This window comes from Mesoplodon bidens (assembly GCF_964165515.1).
Source record: "Mesoplodon bidens genome assembly, chromosome: 3".
NCBI lineage: Eukaryota > Metazoa > Chordata > Mammalia > Artiodactyla > Ziphiidae > Mesoplodon > Mesoplodon bidens.
The window spans coordinates 135,694,781-135,713,849 of NC_138178.1; the positions used below are offsets into that span (position 1 = coordinate 135,694,781).

The 19,069-nt window shown below is 35.3% G+C and overlaps 1 protein-coding gene across 11 annotated transcripts in view; it reads left to right on the forward strand.

Annotated features, from left to right (window-relative positions):
• The first annotated feature begins 339 nt into the window (after positions 1-339).
• KIAA0586 overlaps positions 340-19,069 on the forward strand; it is a 113,444-nt gene continuing 94,714 nt past the window's right edge. For 4 of the 11 annotated variants that reach the window (XM_081230265.1, XM_081230272.1, XM_081230264.1 and 1 more), the window contains exons 1-9: positions 361-1,196; positions 2,097-2,167; positions 4,839-4,908; positions 5,844-5,913; positions 11,279-11,453; positions 12,196-12,417; positions 14,740-14,893; positions 16,145-16,312; positions 17,322-17,445. In XM_081230265.1, coding sequence (XP_081086391.1) covers positions 941-1,196; positions 2,097-2,167; positions 4,839-4,908; positions 5,844-5,913; positions 11,279-11,453; positions 12,196-12,417; positions 14,740-14,893; positions 16,145-16,312; positions 17,322-17,445 — 1,310 coding nt within the window. In that variant the 5' untranslated portion in view covers positions 361-940. Of the gene's footprint in view, positions 1,197-2,096; positions 2,168-4,838; positions 4,909-5,843; positions 5,914-11,278; positions 11,454-12,195; positions 12,418-14,739; positions 14,894-16,144; positions 16,313-17,321; positions 17,446-19,069 lie in introns of all 11 variants that reach the window. The other 7 variants (XM_081230268.1, XM_081230262.1, XM_081230266.1 and 4 more) reach the window with 7 other exon arrangements.

Here is a 19,069-nt window from a genome sequence, read left to right on the forward strand (position 1 = left end):
ATTTACTTAATCTCGCGTCCCTAACGGTCTCCAGGAGCTACCCTGTAAACAGTCCCTAATAAACAAGATTGGTATTATCATCTATGTTGGGAGCTCTTCAGGTCTTGGATGAAACTCCCGAGTGTTATTCAATGTTTTAAGTCTTGTGGGGCAATGTACTGCCTTTAGTAAAACAAAAAATTCACACCCGTTTTAAGCCTTTTATGTTGGGAGTTTGTTTCCACCCGGAGAGGGATGGAAGAGCACCGGATAGCGTTTAGCTTTTTGGTTGGATATTTGGGACGATTTCATAGCGCGCATGCGTGTTGTGTCTGAAGGGCGGGTTTAAAGGGAAGTAGGTGTTGACCCGCGGCTAACTGAAGCTGTCGTCAGGTTAGATCCGAGACTCTGCTGTTGCCGAGGGTTCGGAAGACGCAGAGGGGTGAATTTAGGTGTTTGATGGTTGCTTCTGGAGGGGTGTGTAAGACTCTTTGGCTGAAGAAAGCTATTAAGCTTATGTGGGTGATTTTGAAAAAAATAGCGTTTCGGTTTTACCTGCTTGACTCCCTCTTCTCAAATTTTAATTCCGCCTCCACATGTGGTTGGTTTTGCACTGCCATCTCTCCGGTTGGGGTGTGCTCTGTGTTATTGTTATTATTGCTTATGAGGCCATTCTCTTGTCATCCTCACTTTCAAATAATTGGCATGGTGCATTAATAGACTGAGTGGGATTAATGGGTAAATATGTTCTAGTCGTCTCTAATCCTAGATTAAATACCAAATTGAAATTTCTAGCTTTGTGCATAGTCTGTTTAGACGTTTTATTTAAAAGTTGATGACTGCATGCTTCAAAATCACTTGAAATTAACGTTTTCTTTATCATACTCCCACTTTATTTCTTCTCCCCTACCCCTGCCCCCCCGAAATCCTCAAAGCGGTGAAAATTTTGTTCTGAAGTTTTATGGACCCAGAAGAAAATTCTGTTCATAATTGTGGGACTAGTTTTGTTACCAGTAATATGAAAGGCTCTGAGTTTAGCCCGGAAAAGAAAAAAAAGGTTAAAATACCAGCGAGGAGACTTCGTGAGGTAGTTTCTCCAAATCAGGGAGATAATTTGCCTTTGCTGAAAGATGAGTTGTCTCGTGTTCCTCCAGCGTTGTCTGCAAATAAACGTCTTCCTGTTAGAACTGGGAAGAGCTTGAATGGAACGTTATGTGGTATGTGATTCCGAATAGTTTCAACCAGTTTTCACTTCTGTAAATCTTTAGTCTTTATTTTCATTTCGTTTTTTGTGTTTCAAAATTTAGAGGACTTTTAATGTTTAAATTCCTAAATATATGTCTAGTTTGTACAGGCGTTTGAAAAGTGACCCCTTTTCCTGGGAAAATGGACAGGCACCGACAGTCTACATCGAATAATACTGAATAGATAGAATGAATAAAACATTTCGTATTTTGTTTTTTCTTTGCGTGTTTTTGGCACACTATTCTTGTCCACATCTGTGATGGACACACTCAACTAGTGTAATGTGCTTACTTTTCACCAGTAGTGCTGGTTTTTTACTTTCTGTTTGGATAGTAGAAAAGCACAATTTCTGCCTTTTGATGGCTTCATGTCCCAATTCACTTGTCTGGAGCTCCCTGAAAGTGAAGATAGCATACGCTTTACCCACTTCACTGGTAATCAAATTAATGAATATAAGCGCAAAAAACAAAAGAATAAATAAAGCAGCTTTTATAGTGCTGCTTTTGAGGGGTACAGCATAACATAGGCCTGCTGTTAAGTCAGGCTTTTATATCATGTGCATGTTTTATTCCTGGCAAATGATTGTACCCATAGTTTGTTCAAATCCAATAGTGTAATGATATATTTTATAACATTTTATACTTATCTCATTTGATTGTCAGCTCTGAGCCCTTATTTTCCAAAATATCAGATGTAAAAACCTTCATCAGGATATGTTTAAGTACATTTTAAGATTTTTGCATGAAGAGTGGCTTCCAATTTAATTAATTGCATTAATATGGAGTTTATAGTTCTTGAATTATGTTTGTACAGTTTCAAAAGGTAACATTCTGATTTAAAAATCACTAAAATTGATTCCTTTATTTTGTTAGGTTCATCAGACTTAACTTCTGCCAGAAATTATCAGCAGCCTCCATTAGAAAATCCCACTGTGTCAGAAAGTGTAAGCAAAAGGATTCTTAATTATGCTCATGTTAAAATTTTAAGTATGGGCAAATAATGCTTTTTAAAATTTTGTTTGATTAGCAACAGACCTTGTTTTTATTTAAATTTCATTTACCAAAGAAATGTTTTTACAAACTGTAAGGTAAAGGTAAAGCAGCCGTAACAACATAATAAAAAAAAAGTGAGGTGTGAATTATATATCATTCAAACTATTCTGAAGCCTTTTGTGTACTTTTTTTTTTTTTTTTTTTTTTGCGGTACGCGGGCCTCTCACCGCTGCGGCCTCTCCCGCCGCGGAGCACAGGCTCCGGACGCGCAGGCTCAGCGGCCATGGCTCACGGGCCCAGCCGCCCCGCGGCATGCGGGATCCTCCCGGACCGGGGAACGAACCCGTGTCCCCTGCATCGGCAGGCAGACTCCCAACCACTGCGCCACCAGGGAAGCCCGTACTTTTTTTTGAGAGGTCTTTAAGAAATAATAACGTGAAATTCTCATCATAACATTTTTTATTTATAATGCTGAAAATATTTGATTATAAGTATAATGTTTGGTCATGCAATTTAATTATACTTCGACCACTTATCATAATGTTGACCTATATATTGTCAATTTAACTAGTAAACTAAGAATGATATCGAAGCTGTTTACTTATGAACTTTGTCAAAAACTCACAATAAAAATGTATAATTATGTGCTGTACTTCGTCCCTGAATAAATGCCTAGTTTTGGGTTGGTGTTTTTTGTTTCTTTTTTGAGCAGGCTTTATTTAATGATTAGTGGTATTTGAATTCCATTATTTAAATAATTTCCCAGATGTATGGAAATGCTATTATTGTATAATTAAACATAAAAGGGTGATCTTTGGAAGATCATCAGGCAGGATTCTATTAGATTTAATACGGGCTCACAGCTTGTTTTGTGTAGATTTGCCTAATATAAAATATACCTGCAAAGCAAACCTAGTTCTTTATTATTTTACCATGAACATAAACTGCAATCTCTTTGCATTACGTTTTTATTTCATAAATGAGTAGTAAGATTACAGTGTGTATTGACTTGACCCTGCTATTTTAATGAGAAAATTAGTTTGTGTCTGATAATGCTCACAATTTTAAGCTTATTTGGATTTGTTCCTATTCATACCTGTTTCTCCCTACTATTAGAAGATGAAATATACCTTTTCCTACTTGGGACAAATCCTTACACATGTTCAGAAAGAAAACAAAAACTTAAAAAAAATCACTATAGAAAATACAAAGAGAAGAAGGAAAAAAAGAAATTCCACAACTAAAATCAACAACTGTTAACATTTTGAGTTTCTTTTCTATGTGTATATATATTTTATGAAGTGAGACCATACTGTTTTATAATTTAATAGTATTAAGGTTATCGTTGCATGCCACTGATTTTTTTCCTAGGAACTTTTAATGGGTTCACAGAATTTCAGTGTATGTATGTACTGAAGTTTATTTGTTCATACTCCTGTCATTTGACATTAAGGTTTTTTTCCCCATTTTTTATAATATAAACAGCCAGGTGATGAACATTCTGGTATATATCCTAGCTCATTTCCTTGTATTAATTTCTAGGTGTAAAGTTATTAGATAAAAGATTATGCACATTTTTTGCAGTGTTTCTAAATTGCCTCCAGAAAAACTGTATCAATATATATTCTCCAGCAAGGTCATGAGTAAGAATTAGTGGAGTTATTTCCCCCCGTCTTTATTTATACGAAGCATTAAAATTAAACCAAAAAAAACCCTGCCATTTTGATAGGTGAAAAAGGCATCTCATTGTTTTATTTTCTATTTCTTTTATTATTAGTGGAGGGGAAATTTTTTTCATTTATATTGCCACCTGTATTTACTCTTTTGTGAATTACATATTTATGTGCTGTGCTTTTTCTAACTGATTTGTGGGAGTTCTTTACATTAATTTCCCAGATACATTTTACTGTATTGTTAGCCTCATTGGCTATTTTTAGGAAGTTAACACCTGTTATCAGCAGATAGCTTGGATCAGTTTTCTTTTATGATTTTCTCTTTTCCCTTTAATGATTTAGCAGGGAAAAAATGTGTGTGTAAGGAAGATGAAGCAATGTTGACTGAACCTAATACTTAAAAAGTCATGGTGTCTTAGCACTGAATAGAATCTTAGAAGCGAAGTCTAGGGTTACACATGTGAGCAGAAAGCTATTTGCCAGTAGGTGTCACTTATATAGTGAAGTCTTCTGAGACCACATTATAGCTTAGTGACAAAGAATACTGTGATTAATTTGTGATATTGTGCCATGCGTTGACCATCCTTACGAACTTCATTTGACTCACAGTGAATCACATTTTCACATTTAACTATAGCCACTGAGATGTTACATAAGTTGCTCTGCTGAGAGTACCAAATCAGGATTTGAATCTGAATTTCAAGGTCACAGTTGCTTGCTTGTTCACTTACCCATTCGTTCACTTGATGACAGCTCATTACTCATTCAACAAATCTTTGAGTAGCTTCAAGGTACCTAAGCATTATGGTGGTGCTGGGAATTAAGCATATAAAACACACAGTCCTGTCCTCCCAGGGCACAGTAGTCACATGGCTAGTAAATGGTAATTGATAAATAGTAAATCATAAAGTTTATTTAGCCTTTCATTTCTTCCTTTCATATCTTAAAGGATTTTTCTAAAGATGTTGCAGTGCACGTGTTACCTTTGGATAAAACAGAAGAGAACAACAGACAAAAAGGTAAAAGGATAGATTTGATTTTTTTTGGTAAAACATACATAACGTAAAATTTACCATTTTTACCATTTTTAAGTGTACTGTTCTGTAGCATTAGGTATATTCATATTGTGCAGCCATCACCACCGTCCATCTCCAGAACTTTTCATCTTCCCCAACTGAAACTCTGTACTCATCAAATACTAACTCTATTCCCCCTCTCACCATTCTACTTTCTGTCTCTATAAATTCCACTATACCTCATATATATGGAATCATACAGTTTTTGTCCTTTGGTGACTGACTTATTTCACTTAGCATGTCTTCATGGTTCATTTATGTTGTAACATGTAAGAATTTCCTTGGTAAGGATAGAATTTTAGATTTTTAGACATTCATTGATTTTTTTTTAGATAGTCATTAAACAGCCTTATAGTTTTTTCTTATTATTTTCATTTTTAATTAGTTTTTCCTTCCAAATTAAGCTACTAATGGAAACTCTAAAGCCCAGAAAATGGTTTGTAATGGTAAGGATACTTTTATTATTGCCAACATATTGCATAGGTTTGGTATTTGATACCTGTTTATACATGCTGAATTCAAGTTTTATATAGTCTTTGGTAAGATAATAGATTAAAATATGCATTGAAAAAAATTATTTAATGACATTTTAAAAGTAGTTGGTTTTATTTTCATCTAAGCAGTTTTATTGTTAGAGTTTGAACAAATGTCTCTAATTTGGCCCCAGGTGTTCTTACACAATTTTTTTCCCACAGTCTAAGGTTATAACTATTATTACTCAGTCATTTAATTTGTTCCTTACCTTTTTAAATTGAAAGGTCATATTGCTGAATCCCCAAACATTTTTTTTAGTTAAAAAGGTTTTTCTTTGAGTAGCTTATCAAAATTTAATAAATTTTCAGGAATCTAAAGTATATTTTTGTGTTTTGATTTTGCAGCAAATGACATCTTTATTTCTCAGTACACTATGGGACAGAAAGATGCTCTAAGAGCAGTTTTAAAACAAAAGTAAGTTTCATTTACAGAAAATAGGTGGGCCATTTCTTATGTTTCTATATGGTTCTCTAAAATCAGCTTTATTTATACTTTGCACCTAGGAAAAAGTTGTTTTTTTCAATGTGTGAAATATATATATATGTGATAATATGTATAAAGCATTTTTCATGGCGCTGGGCATGTGTAAAATACTCAGTGGCTGTTAACAATTATTATTATTATTATTATTGAAGATGTATTGTTCTAAGCACTTTATGTGCATTAACTCATTGAATTCTCTCAAAATCCAATGAAATAGATTGCATTACTATCCCAATTTTACAGAATCCCCATTTTATAGATAAGGAAACTGAGGTAGAGAGGGATTGATTTTCCCAAAGTCATTTATCAAGTATTCACTGGGCTGGGATTCAAACCCAGGTAGTCTGTCTTCAGAGTCCTCTCTTAGTCACCTCACTATACTGCTTATAGCAGTAGTCAAGTAGTTCCAAATATATAATACTTACTACTTACTATCAAAGGACAATTTAGACTTTTTCTGGTTAAGATTTGAGAAAGGGACAAGCTTAGCATCTGGATGGAGTGAAGGGGAATGTGGCTACTACTCTATTCAAATGCTTCTTCCCAACTTTATCTTTAATGCCAGTGAAATACAGAACCAACCCTGACAACAGCACCATGCTAAACATGAAAGAATATATCACTGGAGGAATTTTTTTTTTATCATTAGTGGCAGTGGAATGAGATACATATTCTTAGGCTAAATGTATTCTACTCCTAAACCAGAGCGGCCTGGGACGCCCCTTAGAAAATAGGAAAATTTTTTACTTACTTTTGAACTCTCATTTTATTCAAAAAGGAAATTTTAGATTACTTCTATAAGTGGAAAGTTGGTATTTCTAATAATACAATGAAAGTAAGTATATAACTATTAAAATAAAGTTTATTCTTTTTCACCTATAGTTATCCATGGTATACATATTATACTCTGGGAAACACTAACGAAATAAATATTACCTCCAAACTACAAGGGTGTGATCTGAGCCAGCCAGAGTTTCACAACTGGTTGTTTTGCTTAATGGTGCTTTTCCTTTTTACATTTGATCAGCCTCCAGTTCCCAATATGTGACATGGTGGTTAGGAGGAGAATTTGGATGGTAAATTGCATTCTGGGATTTGTAAATATATAAGAAAAGGCAAAAGTAAGGGCATGAGGGAGTAGTGCAGCCCCCCAAATTCTATACTTGAACTAAAAATTGCAGACTACATCTGACTCATTTGGAGAGAAAGTGATTACCATTTCCATCCAGCTGACCCCAGGTGGAAGTGGCTGCTTGCAACCGTAATAGGGACTTTATCAACTTGCCTTCAAGTCAGAACTCTCAGATCTGAGAGGGAGAAGTTGTTTATATACAAGTGGACAGTGAGAGGTAACTGTGAACACTACTCCTCTTATCTTTTCACAGTAGATCTCTCCCCATTTCAGGAACAGAATTTTTTTTAAAAAGCAAAAAACAAAAAAACTAGGAAGGGCCTCTGAGAAGGTTACTGCAATGTAGAGAATAATAATTGAGTCAGAAGTATAAAATGACTCTCATACTGGGTTAAGAGAGATATTGCTGTAGTCAGTGTCACTTGAATTTTTTTTTTTTTTTTGAGAATGGTGGATGGAATTTGGCAAAGTGATTCTAAAATTTACTTGGAAGGACACACAAGTTGAGAATATATACACATACTGTTAAGAATACATACATGTAGAATGCACACAGTTGAGAATAGCTAATTTTGGAGAAACAGAAATGGAATGATGGAAAATCTGCCCTATTTGCTACTATAATATGCTGTAAAGCTGTGATAAAAGGTAATCAGCTGGAGCCTTTGAGGAATGAAGAATCTGTCCAGAGTGTCTGGAACAAGGATAGAATGTCCTTACATGTGGCTGGAGAGGTAAGCAAGGGGTGAGGTTATAAACTACTTTAAAGAAGTTTGGACTTAAAGAGAAACAGCAAATCATTTAAAAGTTTATAGTATGATATATTTTTCTTAAAAGGCTCACTCAGGTAGTTATGAAAAAATGGATTGGAAGAGGACTGGACTGGAGTCCAGGGAACCAGTTGACTTTGAATTTTTCAGGAATCTTTTAAAGAGATGAATTAGATTGGTCCTGAGTACATTGGGGAGTGGTGGAATGTGAGGGTGGGAATCATGCTGGGCTGGAGAGGAGTACACAGGTTTGGAAGATGACCTGGAGATAGAATTGACAGGAATTGCTGCTTAAATGTGAGAGTGAGGAAGGAGCTAAGGATGGATCCTAGATTTTTGGCTTGTATAAATGCATAGTCAGTAGTAGTATTCATTAAGAAAGAGAAGCCTTTGGGGAATAAATTTCATTTTAGACGTAAGCAGGAGCTTGAGGTACCTATGAGACATCCAGGTGAAAAATGTCCGATAGGAAATTGAATATAAAGGTCAAATTCACAAAAGGGGTCTAAGCTAGAAATCCGTAAGTCATCTGTATGTAGATAGTAGTCTAAGCTCTGGAAGTGATTGAAGTGACTCGGTGGGAGTGTGAGAGTGAAAAGAGATGGCATAGGGTAGGGCTCTGAGAAAACCAAACCTTTAAGAGATGTGCAAAGAAAGCAATGTGGCTTCTAAATGCTACTCAGAAAGTTTATCCAGAGGTGTAAGAGAATATGGTCTTAACAAAACCAAGGGAAATGAGGTTCTAAGTTTGATAGCTGCTCAGAGGTAAAGAAAGATAAGCACTGAAAAGTGTCCATTGAATTGAGCAAGACGAGGTATTAATGGCCTCGGTAAGAGCAGTTTCAGTGTAGCATTGGGATAGATGCCAGATTCAGAGGATTTAGGAATAAAGAAGAAAGTTCTAGAAAAAGACTAGAAGGAAACAGTTTCTTCTGAATGAGAGAGTTATGTGCATTTTTTTCTAGTTCTTTACACTTAGAAGCTCATTTGCTACATTGAGCATTTATTAATTTGATAATTGGAAAAAATCAAACTTTAAAGCCTATAAAGAAGTTGATGTCTAGCCTTATAATGTTATTTTTCTTGTTGGTCAATTTAATAATGTAGAATGAAAGATCTTAAAGGGTAAGTCACATTCCGACTTCAGACAGAAATTCTAAAAGATATGGATTATCTCAATTACATTTTCTTAGTACACCACTCAGCTAAATGTATATTGAGCACCTAGTATGTGCTCTTTCTTAGTTGCTGTTTGGTATAAAAGAAGTCCCCGGACCCCCACCCCAGGTTGCTTAGAGCTTGGTTGGGGAGAGAATAGGCAGATATATGGAGGAATGCATGATTAGAGCTGCGAGAGGAAACATTCAATACACTGTTAAACTGTTCTGTACAGACATTTAAACCATAGGATGGCTGACTATCAAGCCTCAGTTGTGTGGTATAGGAAGTAAATGCAAAAGTAATTAATGAATGGAGAGATCAAGAGGAAGTGTTATGAGAGCAGGCTTATTGAAAAAGGTAAGGCTTTTGTTGTATCTTGAGGAAAAGGATAGAGTAAGTTGGGTGAAGAAGGTTGAGAGAGTGAGAAAAAGCATGGAGTCAGCTGTGGGAGTGGCATGGCGTAGTCAGTGAGAGCAGTGTGACTCAGGAAGAGGTGGTTTTGGGAGGAAAAGTGCAGTATGTATAGGGCAGGGCCAGAGGATGGAGTGTGTGGAAGGCCAAACGGGAAAGTAGCCTATTCAGTTGTCTATAAGGAATGATTTTAGATTTTTGAATGGTGGGAAAATGTGTGTGGAAAGTTTTTAAGCAATTAGAAACGGGAAGAACGAAATAGTTGGCCAGAGATGACAGTTTTGTACTAGAGCAGAAGTCTGAAGGGAGAAGTGCTGTTTGAGAGAGAAAGCTTGGTGTCATGGGACGATCTCTGGGAACTGGTCCTAACTCAGCTACTTACTAGTTCTGTGACGTGATCAAGTAAATCCCGTTACCTCTATGGACCTCAGTTTCTTGATGTGAAAATTAGGAAGGATGGGCTACTGGGTTCCCCCTACCTCCATAATTCCATGACACTAGTCCTGCAATTGTGATGAAATAATTGACAAAATCTGATGACTCAGTTGGGCATGAGAAGGTAAACGGAGGATAGAGAAGTTAACTTCAAAATTTTGAGAATGAGAGAAAAATGATGCTCTTAATAGAAATGAGGCAACATCAATGAGGAGTAAGTTTAAGAGCTCTGTGGCCTTCTTCAAAAATCAAAGGGTGGGGGGCTTCCCTGGTGGCGCAGTGGTTGAGAGTCCACCTGCCGATGCAGGGGACACGGGTTCGTGCCCCAGTCCGGGAAGATCCCACATGCCGCTGAGCGGCTGGGCCCGTGAGCCATTGGCCGCTAAGCCTGTGCGTCCGGAGCCTGTGCTCCGCAACGGGAGAGGCCACAACAGTGAGAGGCCCGCGTACCGCAAAAAAAAAAATCAAAGGGTGGAAATTCAGCAGCTGGAGATGGAGCTCATTCCTATTGATTTTACTTAGACTTACCTTAGGGACTCTTCAGTTTTGTCAGTGTTTTCTTTCATTGATTTCTTTTAGGCCAAATACAGCACAAAATTGACCAGTCTTTTTTTTTTTAGGTGTTTAGTTAAATCCCTTACAGTGAATATGCATCTATTTTCTGGACTCTTTTTTTTTTTTTTTTTTTTGTGGTACGCGGGCCCCACACTGTTGTGGCCTCTCCCGTTGCGGAGCACAGGCTCCGGACGCGCAGGCTCAGCGGCCATGGCTTACGGGCCCAGCCGCTCCGTGGCATGTGGGATCTTCCCGGACCAGGGCATGAACCCATGTTCCCTGCATCGGCAGGCAGACTCTCAACCACGGCGCCACCAGGGAAGCCCTCTGGACTCATTTTTAATCCAGACTGCTTAGTAGTGTATTTTGTGCCCATTTTAATAAACTAGGTGACATTTATTAAATCTAAATGAGTTAGAATTTAAAAAATTCTTTTCAGCAGTTTTAACAATCCCTCTTGGGTTGTCTTACTTTGGGTGTAAAACTTGATACCTAAATTCTTAGAGCCTTTTCTGCATGTTTTAAATTTGTACTTCTTGACTATAAATCATTTTAATTGTGCCCATGTCTTTTCCACATGCATAAGTCATATTTTCTGAAATATCAGTGCCTTCCAAGGAATTACCTTTTTATTTCTTTAGTGTGTAGTGACCTGAGCCTTAATAGATTTCATTAACCAAATGACTGATAAGATGCTGATAGTGAAAAATAGGGATTTAACTTTTTTAAAAAATCAAGAAAACTCACCTGCAGCAGATTACCACTTGTAGGTATTTCTTCTAATGGTTCAGTAGAGGTTACTGAATAGATTTTATTCCTTTTTTATTTACAGAGCTCAAAGCATGCCTGTCTTTAAGGAGGTAAAGGTACAGCTTTTAGAAGATGCCAGCGCAGAAAAGGACCCTATTATTCAGGAGAATAGAACTTCACCCAGTGGAATTGATTCAGCTGCAACTGTGGCTGCAGCAACTGCTGCCGCCATTGCAACAGCAGCTCCACTGATAAAAGTATATCTGTTTCTTCCCAGATAGTCATTACTACTTTGTAAAATGTAAAAATGTTTATTAGAAACTGATTCTGTAATTGTTCCAGCCATTGGCTGGGGATATTGCTGTCTGTAGTTGTGAATTATTTCTCAGAAGTTGTGAGATTTACCTCTCATCCCTGTGTTAGTTCTAGAAAATCCTGGACTTTCTTAGTTTTAGCGCTGAAAAATCTCATCTTGGGAACCCCTCAGTCTTGGGTATATGGGATGGTTGGTCATCCTTATTTTAGAGCTAGAAGGGACCATACAGACCATCTATGCCAAACCCCTCAGTTTGTAAACGGGAAAAATGAGAAACAGGTCAGAGTCAGCAATAAGGTCTTAGAGCTAATAGGGGGAGAGCCAAGACTGCTGACCTAACTCAGCCTCAGATTAGTGAAGTATTGAAAGCTACTTTGTTTTGCTATTTCCTTCTTTTTAATTTCCATTTAAGTATTTTAAATTTCCATTAAGTATTTAATTTCCACTTAAGAAATAAAAATTGTATGTGACAAATTTGTTATTTTTTATGAGAGAAAAGATCTACTTAAGGATAACTATCTGCTGCCTTTTATTTCTGTGATTCTAAAAATAAAGGCATAAAATCATCAGAAATTTAGAGGGTAAAAGCTCTGGTTTGATAATTTCTCAATACCAATATTTTATATAATCTTTCTAGTAATTGAGCATATTTTTGATATCTTTGGATATTTTTACTGTTTTAGGTGCAGAGTGAGTTGGAAGCAAAGGTCAATACTGTTACAGAATTACTCAATAAGTTACAGGAGACTGATAAACAGCTACAACGCGTTACAGAGCAGCAGACAACCATTCAGAATAAACATGAGAAACTACACTGCCGTGATCATGGAAAGCAAATGAATGTGTTTATGGAGCAGTACATTAGGCATCTTGAAAAACTGCAGCAACAACAAATAGATATTCAGGTAATAAAGGGATCACACATTCCATGACCTTTTATCACGTGGATCTCTAAGCTAATATTCATTGATTCTTGCAATAGCTCAGGAGAGTGTAACAGTTTTAGTTCTTAAATAATGATTTGCTTTTGTTCAGAATTCTTTTCCTCTATGGGGTAACTCTGCATGTTCTAGTTCAGACGTCTAGCTCTGTGAGACCTCTCCTTTATAGTTGGCTTTTCCTTCTTTTGTGGTATTTCCGTTCACGGCGTTTTTAAAGGGCATTTTTCGCATTGCAGTTTTTTGTTTACATCAGTGGCTCTTAGCCTGGGAATGTGCATCAGACTCATTTGGAGAGCTTTATAAATATACACGTGCTTGTACCTCTCAGAAAGTCTGAGACAGCAGGTCTCAGATGGGGTCTGGGAATCCTTGAAGGCTCTCTAATGATTCTGTTGCACACCCCTGGATGAGAACCACCTAGTATACTTATTTGCTTCTACATTTACTTAATTAAAAAGAATGAACATTCTTATGCCTTTCGAATATGAGGCACTGGGCTATTATAAAAAGAAGAGTTATCCTCACAGAGAGCTGGTAGTATAGTTTCTTGTTTATTTTGGAATTTCTAAGTCCTGGGATACTACCCAGCACTCAGGTACTCAGTTTACTTTATTTCTGAATGAGTGAATGACCAGCATCGTAAATGCTTTGGTTTTTGTTAAATAAATTTATTTATTTTATTTATTTATTTTTGGCTGTGTTGGGTCTTCGTTGCTGGGCGCGGGCTTTCTCTAGCTGCGGCGAGCGGGGGCTACTCTCCGTTGCGGTGCGCGGGCTTCTCATTGCTATGGCTTCTCTTTGCAGAGCACGGGATCTAGGCACGCGGGCTTCAGTAGTTGGGGCACGTGGGCTCAGTAGTTGGGGCACGTGGGCTCTAGAGCGCAGGCTCAGTAGTTGTGGCGCGTGGGCTTAGTTGCTCCATGGCATGTGGGATCTTCGTGGACCAGGGCTCAAACCCGTGTCCCCTGCATTGGCAGGTGGATTCTTAACCACTGCACCACCAAGGAAGCCCTGCATTGGTTTTAATTTACTTTTTTTCCCTACTTAGTATGCAGTTTTAAAACTTTTAAAAATAAAATTAAAATATAACATTCAGAAGAATATATAAAAATAAGCTTATCATAGCTCAATATAAGATCACAGAGTGAACACTAATGTCCTATTATTTTCAAGACTTCCTAATAGAGCTTGTCTTGAAATTTTCATGGGATTAAGGTATTATTTTTATTGGAATGATTATGGGCATATAAAATAAAGTTTTAGTAAGTACTCCATACATTGCTAAAATTGAGTGTGCAGCACGTTATCCGGAGAGACTAGGAGTGGGCCTATCAGAGTGCTGGTCCCCAGTCTACAGATAACTTTGCTTCTCTGAGCCTTGATTTCTTTATCTAGAAAACATTTTTGGTTCAGGATAGAATGAGATGACACATTTGAAAAGCACATTGAGTTTTTTTAAGGTAGTTCTAGGTGCCTGCCATTCATTTATCCTTCCATAAATAAATGCATAATTTATTAACTTTCTGATTTTGGAAGAATGGAATCTTTGCTAATTCAGACATCTTATTTATAAAGCCTATAACTGCAGAGAAAATTGAACTTTCAATGAGTATTTTAGTAGTTCAGTTAAGGCTTAATGAAATGAAATTCTTTTTGAAGAGTGATCTCGATAAATCTTTTTGGTTTTTCTTTGCCTAGCATAAAACTCTTTTAAAATCAGTTTTATTAGTTAAGATACTTACACATTTCAGATGTTTTAATAGTGTTAAAACTGTGTTGTCACTATAGTTTTCATTTATATGTAAATGCATAAATTACTGCTGCTACTATGCGCAGCTACTGTTTTATTTGAGTGCTTCCTATCAATAGTTTTTAAACCTTTAATTAAAATAAAGTCTTACCATCCAGGATATAAAAGATGCGATGTTTTGGTTTTAAATTCTCTGGTTTAAGTAGAGGTCTACGGCTAGGGTCCCTTCTTCCTGGTCCTCTCCTACCCTGCTTCAGTGTCTCTTGAGCCATCTCTGAGGTGAAAAGGAAGAAACTGAGGTTTAGAATAAATTAAATGATCAGGGCCACACTGCAGAGCCAGACTTAACCCAAGTGCTATTATATGCTTCCAGTGGCATTGCTGCTGCAGTGGATAGTTGCATGTAATGTATGTATTTTCATTGTTTATTAAATCTAATAGATTGTTTTCAAGTCTTCTAATAAATTTCAAGGTATTTTGTCCTCTAACTCTTTCAAATGATATTTGAAATTAACAAAGTAATTTTTGTTTTCTAGACTCACTTCATTAATGCTGCACTCAAGACTAGTAGTTTTCAGCCTGTTACTGTGCCCCCTTCTAGAGCAGTGGAAAAGTATTCTGTAAAACCAGACCATTTGAATTTTGGTAGCAGTAATCTATCTTCACATAACACCTTTGCTTCCAAACAAGGTAAAAATATGTAGTTTTCTATGAATAAAAAATGCCAGCTATGAATGTTCTTTGCAGTATATAAGCTGAAAACTTACTTACAAGGTTGTGAGAGACTAAGTCTTTGTTTTATAAAATTAGGGTGTTTTTTTTTTAGGTCAGGTAAGTTTTAGATTATTTTGAAACTTGTTCAGTCAAGTTATGGATCATGTTCTACTTAATGGTTTTAATTAATAACTTTCATAAATTCTTAGAAGCACTTCTATATAAATTTAGAAAAATTTTACTTATCTAGCATCAAAAATGCTTGTCATCAATTCACCAATTTTCTGACAAACTGGCTATTTACTGTTTTCTTGATTCTGTCGGGAGAAACCATCTGAGTACAATTAGAAACTATTTCTAAATATTTTCAAAGAATTAGTAATGCAAGTCTATTTTAATGGAATTTAAAAAATCTCTTTATAAAAACAAAGGAATACATAGCTTATTTGTGTTAAACCTTTGGAATTTAAACTATATCAATAAATGTATCTCCAAATTATTGATATTTGAATAATGAACTAATGAAAATCAAGGGCCTATCCCTTTAATGATATACAGATCCATGTAGTACAATATTGCCAACATTTGATTTGTTAAAACATTGTTGGATTACAGACATTTTAAAGGTTCCTTATACTTGCAAGGTGCTTTACGTTTCCCCCAAATGAGTGGGTCTTACAATACTTTTGTGAAGTAATGTGAGTCAGTTTTTAAGTTGTAAAGGGAGGAAGATGAAGCCCAGAAAGGTTATGACTGCCTGCTCAAGGTCACCTGGCTTGAGAGTGAAAGTGTCAGAGCTACAGCCAGAACTCAGGTTTCCGCGCTCACCATTTATAGTTGTCTAATGTATCTTGTACTCACTAAAGTGGGATCTCTCTAGATCAAAGTATATAAAAATTTTAAGGCTTGCTATACTTAGCACCACATGGTCTTACCAGTTTTCCTTGCCATGAGCAGTGTCTGGCTATGCCATTTTTCACCACAACTTGAATAGCACTGAATATTGTCATATTTTTTTCTTATTTATTAGGTATAAGTATAAAGTATTTATAGTCTGTATTCTTCTGGTTTTAGTGAGGATGAACTTATTTCTATATATTTGTTAATAATTTGAGTATCCTATATAATTTTGGTTTTATTTTTAAAATATGGGGAAGAGTAATATTACAATTTAAATGTTTTTAAAAAGTAAGTTAAATTTATTATTTTCTTTATTTTCTATTGAAGCACCTTCAGTAGAGGTTGAAGATACCAATTTTGATAAACAGAAATCTCCTTTGGAGACACCAGCACCTCGCAGATTTGCTCCTGTACCTGTTTCAAAGTATGATAAAATATCAAAGAGGGAAAATCCTACAGATAAAAAAGAAAATATGGAGATGTCACGTCATACAGGTAATAAAGCAATTATAATTAGCACCCACTACTTTTATTAGACCCATCTCAAATTAGGAACAGATTTCCACACTCATGATTTATAATTCTCTAATGTGCCTTGTAGTAACTGAAGTGGGATCTCTATTTTTAATATTTGTATTTAAATGATACTTTCTGGGCAAATCAAGCTTCTTTAGATTCTTTGTAGAAGGAGTTGGAGATATACCTTTATAATTATTCTGACTGTCTTCAACATGTTATTACTTAAACCTTTAATGAAAAAAATTTGTTATTAATAAATAAAAAATAATGCTTTATAGAAGGTAAGGTTGATTATCATGTTTACTTATATTGTTTTTAAGTGTGAATTTAAAATACTAAAACTCAGAGAAATTTAACATTTATTATTGTGTTCAATTGGAAAAAGTGCTAATAACCTTTATAAGTGACAGGAAATAATAATTTGTTATAGACACTTAAAATATAGCCTTTCTAGTAAAAGTAAGTAAAAATGTTAAATATAAGCTTTCATTTTTGGAGTCATTTAAATGCATTCCAGTCTTGTTTTGGACACATTTAAAGAATCTTAAGGAATTTAAAAGATAATAAAATCTTTAATTAATAAACTAACCTCACCAAAAAAAAATTTTTTTTGTTATGTAGTCTCATTAAAGATGAGGCTAAAAGGAAGATTCAACCAATAGTTGTTGTGAAGAAATAGTTAAATCTCCCTTTTACTGTTTATAAAAATAGTTCAGTTTACTGGGCTTTGTGATGATGTTACTTCTCATTCAAATTCCTTTTTTCTGTGATGGAAATAAATTCAGGCCTAAAATTTTACTGGTATAGTTTCCTTGAGTTATAAATATTTAGTTTTATTGATGAATGTACATTGTAAATTGTAAAATCACCACATGATTTTTAAATCACCACATGAAACTAATTTAGTACAAATATATGTGAGATAGTATATAAAAGAGAAATGAATTAGTACTTGAAAAATGATACTGTATTTCTTCTATTGTAGAAAATATAGGACTCTTGGAACAAATTTTGAATAACTATGATTCTTTGACAAGAATAAGTGAATCTTCAGACAAAAACTTACTAACTAGATCAAAAATAGGATGGAATCCTGAGAGGAGAAACAGGTAAAAACAAGAGATTGGAATAAAAGCTACATTGAAAAGAGCTTTGTTTATACTTTTTAAATTTCTTTAGAAATTTTAGTGAATTTAAAACATTGCTTTTAAAAATTGTCTTAGATTTAGTTACTGTTTTCTTCTGCTAATAGATCTTTCCTCTTTTCTATAATATAATTATGAATACATCTAATTTTCTCAAACTGGATTATTTACTATTCATTTCTGATGAAATGATATCTGGGATTTGCTTCAATAATAATCCATTGCAGGGGCTTCCCTGGTGGCACAGTGGTTAAGAATCCACCTGCCAACACAGGGGACATGGGTTCGAGCCCTGGTCCAGGAAGGTCCCACATGCCGTGGAGCAACTAAGCCCGTGCACCACAACTACTGAGCCTGCGCTCTAGAACCTGCAAGTCACAACTACTGAAGCCTGTGCACCTAGAGCCCGTGCTCTGCAACAAGAGAAGCCACCACAATGAGAAGCCGGTGCACCGCAACGAAGAGTAGCCCCTGCTCACTGCAACTAGAGAAAGCCCGCATACAGCAACGAAGACCCAACACAGCCAAAAAAAAATAATAATAATAAAATTAATTAATTAAAAAAAATCCATTGCAGGGTGGGGAAAACTGGGTTGGAAGTATAAATGAAATGAGAATAGCCATAAGTTAGTCATTTTTGTAGTTAAATAAAGGTATATAGAGGTCATTATACTATTCTTTCTACTTTTGTGTATGTTTGAAACTTTACATTATAAAGAGTTTTTAAAAAGTCAAATCTAAGCCACTATAATTTTTTTCGAATGTCATGAAAACTACAATAATAAAAACTAAACGTGTCACATTTTGCGTAATCTCATAAGAAGACATTACAATTTTAGTCCATTACATTTAATGTAATTACTGATACAGTAAGATTTATGTCTGTCATCTTGTTATATGTTTTTTTATATCTTAGGTCTTTTTTTATTCCACTATTCCTACATAATGTCTTTTTTTAAATTAAATATATATATTCTAGTATAAGATTTTAATTCCCTTGTTGCTTCTTTTACTATATTTTTTGAGTTATTTTCTCAGTGGTTGCCCTAGGAATTACAATTAACATCTTAATTTAAAATGATCTAGTTAGGATTAATACCAATTTAATTTCTATAGGATTCAAAAACTTTGCTCTGATATAGATTGATTCTCTCCCCCTTTCTTTCTGCTATTATTGTCATACAAATTATGTCTTCTTGCATTATAAGTTTGTCTATACAGCTTGATAATTATTGCTTTATGTAGTTGTCTTTTAAATCCGATAGAAGAAAAGAGTTATAAACAAAAATAATTTAATACTGTCTTTTATATTTACCTATGTAGTTAACTTTTACCAGTACTCTTTGTTTCTTCACATGGATATGAGTTAGTCTGTGGTGTCCTTTTATTTCACTCTGAGGGACTCTTTTTAGTATTTACTGTAGAGTAGGTCTGCTGGTGATGAATTCTCTCAGTTTCGTTTATCTAGGAATGTCTTAATTTCTACCTTTGAAGGGTAGTTTTGCCAGATGTGGAATTTTTGGTTGACACTTTTTCTTTTAGTGCTTTGAATATGTCATCTCACTGCCTCTAGACCTCATGATTTCTG